This window comes from Sorghum bicolor, chromosome 10 (assembly GCF_000003195.3).
Source record: "Sorghum bicolor cultivar BTx623 chromosome 10, Sorghum_bicolor_NCBIv3, whole genome shotgun sequence".
Lineage (NCBI taxonomy): Eukaryota > Viridiplantae > Streptophyta > Magnoliopsida > Poales > Poaceae > Sorghum > Sorghum bicolor.
The window spans coordinates 57306738-57314441 of NC_012879.2; the positions used below are offsets into that span (position 1 = coordinate 57306738).

Here is a 7704-nt window from a genome sequence, read left to right on the forward strand (position 1 = left end):
AATTTACTTAAGAGGAGCCATAATTTTTTTTCCAACTAAACAAGGCCTAAGTGTTGCTGATGACGATGATGATTAGCATCTCAAAATTAATGAGGAGCCAAGAGAAAAGGGGCAGGCAAAAAGCAGCGGCCCCACCTGTCGGCGACAGGCGAGTAAGCACGGCCGGGCCGGCTCGCTCCTTGCCCAACAGCCAGCCCACCGCGGCGTGCGCGGACCGTACCCTCCGGCGCACCGCTCTCCTTCGCAACTCCATCTCCATCTCCATCTCCATCCACCGCGCCCCCAAATCGCACGGCCCCCCGCCTTCCTCCCCATTCGCGCCGATCGAATCCCGAATCGTCGGCGGCGATGAGCGTGGTCGGCTTCGACGTCGGCAACGACACCCTGGTGGCGGCGGCGGCGCGGCAGCGGGGCATCGACGTGCTCCTCAACGCCGAGTCCAAGCGCGAGTCCCCCGCCGCCGTCGCCTTCTCCCACAACGCGCGCCTCATCGGCTGCCACGCCGCGTCCGCCTCCTCCGCGCACGCCCCCTTCTCCAGCGTCAAGCGCCTCCTCGTGGGGGCCACGGGGAGGCACCCGGACGCCTCCCTCCACCGCGACCTGCCCCGCCTCCCCTTCCCCGTCTCCACCGGCGACGGCGGCGCCGTCGTCCACGCCGACCACGTCGGCCGCCGCATCGCGCTCTCACCGACCCACCTCCTCTCCATGCTGCTCGCCTACCTCAAGCAGCTCGCAGAGTCCGACCTCGGCGGCGTCCCCGTCGCCGACTGCGTGATCTCCGTGCCCTGCTACTTCACTCAGGCCCAGCGCCGCGCCTACCTCGACGCCGCCGCCGTCGCGGGGCTCAGACCGCTCCGCCTCATGCACGACCTCGCCGCCACCGCGCTTGGCTACGGCCTCTACCGCTCTGACCTCGGCGGCGCCGGGGGACCCACCTGCGTCGCGTTCGTCGACGTCGGCCAGTGCGACACGCAGGTCGCGGTCGTCTCCTTCGACGCGTCGGGGATGAAGGTGCTGTCTCACGGCTTCGATGCGGACCTCGGGGGCAGGGACTTTGACGAGGTGCTGTTCGAGCATTTCGCCCAGGAGTTCAGGGACAGGTACAGGATTGATGTCGTGGGGAATGTGAAGGCCAGTATGAGGTTGAGGGCAGCTTGTGAGAAGGCGAAGAAGGTTCTGAGCGCAAATGCGGAGGCTGTGGTGAACATTGAGTGCCTGATGGAGGAGAAGGATGTGAGGGGGGTGATCCGAAGGGAGGACTTTGAGAAGCTATGTGCCAGACTGCTGGAGAGGGTTGTTGAACCTTGCAAGAGGGCGGTGGCAGATTCAGGGGTTGGCTTGGAGAGGCTGCATTCTGTGGAACTCGTTGGGTCAGGTTCTCGGGTGCCTGCCATTGCCAAGGTGCTTGCGGGATTCTTCAGAAGGGAACCTAGTCGCACGCTCAATGCTAGTGAGTGTGTGGCTCGGGGATGCGCATTGCAATGTGCAATGCTTAGTCCTACATTCCGTGTTCGGGAATACGAGGTATGACTGCACTTTATCTTGTCAAATTCAACATCTGTATAAGCTATAGGTGGTATTTGAAGCATGATAGACTGCTGGTTGTATAGTGAGAGTTGCCACATTGATTTGTATTTCAGGTGCAGGATGCAATCCCTGCTTCCATTGGATTTTACACTAGTGATGGCCCAGTTTCAACATTGTCAAGTGATGTATTGTTCCGGAGAGGCCTTCCCTTTCCCAGTGTTAAGATCATTACTCTACACAAGAATTGCAGTTTTAGCTCTGATGCATATTATGCGGATGCAAATGAATTGCCCCCTGGTACCTCGACAGACATCGGTACTTTTCAGGTATGCTTTTTGCTTGTTGATCTATAAAAGAATATTGTACTATAGTCTTTTGCTCCAGATGTCTGTTCTGTTTGACTCTTCCAATAATAATGATGATGATGTATTACCTCTATATCAGCACTGTATCATTATAACTTGTAAGACAGTCATACTTCATTTCATCACCAACAATGTTTCTTTATAAATGTTTTTGAATGCTTACATAATAATAATGTATTACCTCTATATCAGCACTGTATCATTATAACTTGTAAGACAATGATACTTCATTTCATCACCAACAATGTTTCTTTATAAATGTTTTTGAATGCTTACATCCTTTCTTATCTTACAATGTCAAAAGTAACTTTGGACCCTTGCACCTAAGTTTTTCAGATGTGTTGCTGGCCTTTTATCAAATGAATGGTGTGTTATTGTATATCTTATAGGTCTTCTGCTGAGTACTTGAGGGCCTTGTGTCCACTTGTGCTTGGTGGGTCAATGGATTAAACTTCTACAGTGATCAAATATCTGTGAATCACGATTCATTTGTCTTCAAGTTTAGAATGTGGGTCACCAGCTGTAAATTAAAATCTGAGCATTTTCTTATAAAAGCATGACACTGGAACTGAAATGTTTCCAGAAAATCTGTTGCCTGGGAAGGTAATCTTGTCATTCCATTCTGTGGAATCAATATGTGTTAGCAGAAAAAGGAGTACTGGGATGTGTGATAAAGAACAGCTGTCATAAAGTGTGATTTGATCTGCCACAACAGACGGGATAATGTCTTCTTAGTTGACAGAATGTACTCAAATACAACTCTTGTTGGAACTGTGGCCTGTTGCCAGATGGCTAGTGTTGCGGGTTTGACCAGCTTGCCAGGATTTGAGTAGTAGAATCGGTGTTGGTGTCAAATGATTGTAGTACAGAGTACACGCACACACTTGCGTTCAGTGGGAAAACATGTGTGTGTGTGTGTACACATACCTATGTTAATTCTTTAATATACTTTGTCAAAAAATGCTGTACTCTGCTGACTTTCTTCCAGTCTGAACTCTGTGTTCTCACTTCTCAGGCCAAAAATTTATGCTAACTCTACATAAATCTTGATGCCTTCTTTTAATCTTCCAATCTTTGTTTTTTTTATAAGCCAATCTTTGCTTGGTTAGTGCTAATGATGCTTGTTACATGACTGTGGCCACAATCCCTAGTGGTTTATTCAATGATGTTGTACTGTCTCACTGTTTGAAGTATCTAAATCTTGATTTGTACAATATTATTTATAATTCATTCAAGTATCCTCGTTGCAGATTGGCCCATTCCAAGCACATACGGAAGCTTCTAAAGTCAAAGTAAAAATTCGTTTGAATTTACATGGTTTGATTTCAGTCGAATCTGCTGCTGTGAGTGTCAATTTTCTTAGTCATAGCTAGCTTTTAGTTGTAATTTGCAGTTGATATATACAAATCCTAACTTTTTAAACTTCCTCAGTTGATAGATGATTATCAAAGGAATGCCAATTCTGCTGACAATATGGAGGTGGATACCAGCGGTGATGACACGGTATTATTTAATCACATACTGAGCAGGGTTTATGTGTATTTGTCTAAATTACCACACTATATTCTTGTATATCCTCTATCATCAGCAGCTGGATTTCTTGTATCGTTGTTTTCAATAGGCAGTAAATTGTGTTGTAGTACTAGCAAGAATGCAGCATTTTGCTTGCACTGTTTCTGTACCAAGTGGGTTTACTGTGCCATTTTAACTATTTGGGATGATAAATGTGCAAGAACCTTATGAGCTCTTTTTGTTGAAGAAAATATCTTAGGGTTAGTTAATTATACCCAGTTATTGAGGTGCCTCACTGTTATTATTATCTGCAGGGTCACAAGTCACGAAGTGAAAGGTCTATCCAGCGGCAGGAGTTGCCAATCACTGAGTACATCTATGGTGCAATGAGCAAGCAGGAATTGCTGGAAGCTCAAGAGCAAGAGCAGCAATTGGCTTATCAGGATAAACTTATGGAACGGACAAAGGACAGGAAGAATGCATTAGAATCTTATGTATACGACACCCGTAACAAGGTAGATCTGCAACCTTTCTACTTTTTTTTCCCGTAACTATTTTTTTTTGTCTTATAAATTGTTTTCTAGCTTTCTGAGAGGTACCGGAGCTTTGCTACTGATTCAGAAAGGGAACAAATCTCAGTTAATCTACAACAGACTGAAGAATGGCTTTACGAAGAAGGTGATGATGAGACAGAAGCGGTTTACAGTAGCAAACTTGAGGAGCTGAAAAAGGTAAAAGGAAATTCTTGTCGATCTTTCTATCTGCATGCATTCGGCCTTGTTACATCTTTTCCAATTTTTGTAAATATACTTTTTTGTTCTTTCCTGTGTAGTAGTCTTTTGTGGTTTGTCAGTCACATCCTGTTTTGACTGCCCTATCTGCTGTACATCTTGGTGCAGTCTGTGCTGTTTTGTGACTTGTCATGGTATATTACATATTCTACATTGCTGTAAGGTGGTCTTATCTTATCTACTTCCATAAAGATAATAGCTATTTCTTGTACAAAGGCTATTGTTGCATGGAACTGTCTTACTTTTCTTTGATGTATACCATATCGTTAGTAGATTACAGATAAAAAGAAAAAGGATTTTACTTGTGCTGTTCTTACACTGAGGCAGCTCTTGTGACTGTCATGCCCCCAAGTTTGCATTAAAGAAGGGTAAGCAGTAGGTACATGCCATATATGGTAAAGCTATCAATGGTATCATTACATCCAGAAAAGTGAGAACCGTTGAATATTTAGTATTTTGACTATAGTACTCCACATTTCCTATAGTTTAGACGCTTGAAATTGGTGTCAATTTCAGGTGATGCTCAAATTGGCCATCATCTGCATCAGTGGCTGTAGTTAGGGGAGGGGGGGGGGGGGGGGTTGCTGGGGAAGGAGCTTCATGGCTGCTGGAATTGAAAATGGGTGGGGGTTAGTACGCAGGCCCACTGCAGCTGCTGGTGTTTCGAGGGCAGGAGTGGTCATGCAGCGATAGCCGTTGGCCGTGGGTGGCGGTAGACATCCGGATGGGAAGGGTTGGGCCAGGGGTGACGGTGGTTGGGGACAGTGGTGCTCAGCCCTGGCGACAGTTACGCTGCCAGGGCTGGAGGTAGCTAGGGGCTTAGGGGCCTTGGAGAACAAACTGATAAGAAGATGAATAGCTGCTGTCTTGTGGTGGAAGAAACATCAGGAACTACATGATCTTGATCCAACAGTTAAGCTCTGTTGCCTGAAAAAAGTACAAACAAAACAGGAACCTGTAGTATAGCTACTCCCATAGTATTTGGCAAGTGTGAAAGAAAATTCTTTTCTTGTCAGGAATTAAACATTCCAGAACTAGTCTAAATAGCCTTTCTATTCTAGACTAAGTCATGGTGGAGAATCTGCTCCTGTTTACCTCTTCACCTCTTGCACCTTTTCATGTAACTTTTGTTTATGTCTATGTTTATATTTGAAGCTTGTAGATCCAATTGAAAATCGTTGTAAAGATGACGAAGTGAGAGCTGAAGCCACAAGGGACCTTTTGAAGTGCATTGTTGACCACAGAATGGCTGCCAGGTCATTATCCACACCTGAAAGAGATGCTGTAAGTTATTTAGGATTCAGCTTTTATCTAGATTAACATAACTATTTATGTGGTCTACTGTTCTAATCTAGTTTCAGCAATTTGATTTTGCGAAAGACCACACAGTTGAATATATGGATTATCATTCTTCTTTGCTGAATTACAACACTGATCATTTAAAATGCTGAATAAATACTCAATGGCTGATGATTAACAGTGTTTCAGTTTAATTACTTCTATCTTTCATGTATACCACGGTACCACCATATTACTACTGTGGCTAACTTGTGTTTCTGATGATGGCTTGCTTGTCACTGTTAGGTTGACAATGAGTGCAATAAAGCTGAGCAGTGGCTAAGGGAGGGATCCCAACTTCAAGAAACCTTGCCTAAGAATGTGGACCCAGTACTTTGGTCCTGTGAAATCAAGAGAAAGGAAGAAGAGCTGGATATGTATGTGCCCTTCCCTCTCCAAGGCCACTTACCAGCTGTTTGAGCTCTGTGGCAGAATTATCTCTTATCTCGTTACAGATGGTCTAATTACCTTTGCCTGATTCCACTTGTAGGTTCTGTCGAAACATAGCAAGGTATAAGGGCTCTCCAGCAAGGACAGATGGCAGCAGGGGTTCAGATCACATGCCTACACCGGATAGAGATTAGATATATTCACGAGGTTTCTTCACTGTACGGCCACACTTGTCTTAATCATTTTGTAGCAATATATGAATGAACGACTTTTTGCTAACACCGTCATATAATCGACTCTGTACCACACTAGGCCCGCCATTGGCTGACCGCTTCTTGGTTCTCCAAGGTGTAGTTTTCACTTGAGAGCCTACTAATCATGATTATTGATACCTGTGAATTCTTTTGCTGTACTCGGACCAAGGCTGTCGTCTGCTTGTGCTGAATGAACAGGAAAACTAAAAGGAAATTGTATGCAGTAGATATTGCTGACGTCGTTTGTTTTTTTTAGCTTGGCATATTTATGCTTTAATTTGTTGATCCCAGAAAGTTACCCTTTTATCTTTTTGTTAATACCTTGTATGGTGTACATTGATGGTAATTCCTTCGCACACTTATATTTTTTTATGATGAAACATGGCATTTGAAATTTGATTTCCACATGTTTTGATATTTGTGCAATATATTTGGAGCAGCAGCTCCAGTTTTGTACTTTCCGGCACCTTCTGCCCTCGAGAATATACTTTCCTGAGATATCTGGTTTTCAGCTGCACATGTATTCGGAACTTAGGATGGGTTGATTCTATAACAACTAAGATGTGATCTCCTGTCATGTTGCACAAAAGTTCTAGTTATCCAGTATAGAATGTAATTTAGAAATTGCATATATTGGATACAAAGTCGCAGCACATATCTTCTTGTTCATGCCTTGTACTTTGGTAATCATGTGGGCCTTGTTCAGTTGAGGAAAAAAATTGGTTTTGGCTAAATACTTCATGCATGTATCTAAAATTCGATATGACGGAGAATCTTGATTTTTTTAAACTGAACAAGGCCTAAAAACTGTGCAAATGTCTGCAAAACAAAATGAAGTTTCTGCCTTAGAAGTAGGGATGAAAACGGATCGGATACGGATGGATATCACCGATATTATATTTGTTTTCATATTTCTGGTCGGATTTGGATTCAAATACGGATAATATCAACCATGTCGGATAAGATACGATTGGATGTCGAAATTATAAATATACAATTTAAGCATTTAGATACAAATATAGTATCGGATACTGAACATTCGGACTTGGATACGGATAGATTTGAACTCCTCTAAGGCTTTGTTTGGATGTAGTCGGATTCACATCAATCCACATGTGTTGGGGTGAGTTGGAGTGAAATTTGAACTAAATTCTACCCCAATCCACCCCAACACATGTGGATTGAGATAAATCCGACAACATCCAAACAAGGTCTAAATGAATTTAATTTTGAATACGATCGTAAAATATCCGTATCATTTTTATCCGTGCTTAGAAGACATCAGAACGCACATCCATCTTATTGGTGCAGCTAGCTTTGAGATACGTGTGGTTGGACGCAAAGGAGGACAGGGAATAATCAGGAAGCCTCGTCAACAAAAGAAGGCTAGAATCAGCACTGGACCTGCCCTTCCAGATGGAGCAGCCGCTGGTGCTGGGTGACACGGCCATATACGCTAGAGTCGATATACAAGGACAGTAGTTTCTCTAGAGTCTCCTCCCACACATTGATCTCCTGCCTTCAAAT

General features: G+C 44.1%; 1 protein-coding gene across 1 annotated transcript; it reads left to right on the forward strand.

Moving 5' to 3' along the window:
* On the forward strand, positions 210–6571 carry LOC110431228 (heat shock 70 kDa protein 16). Its single transcript, XM_021450016.1, has 9 exons — positions 210–1524; positions 1641–1853; positions 3143–3235; positions 3324–3395; positions 3719–3919; positions 3989–4135; positions 5351–5479; positions 5780–5910; positions 6024–6571. Exons 1-9 carry the CDS (start codon positions 349–351, stop codon positions 6115–6117), a joined length of 2256 nt encoding a protein of 751 aa, XP_021305691.1. The 5' UTR covers positions 210–348; the 3' UTR covers positions 6118–6571.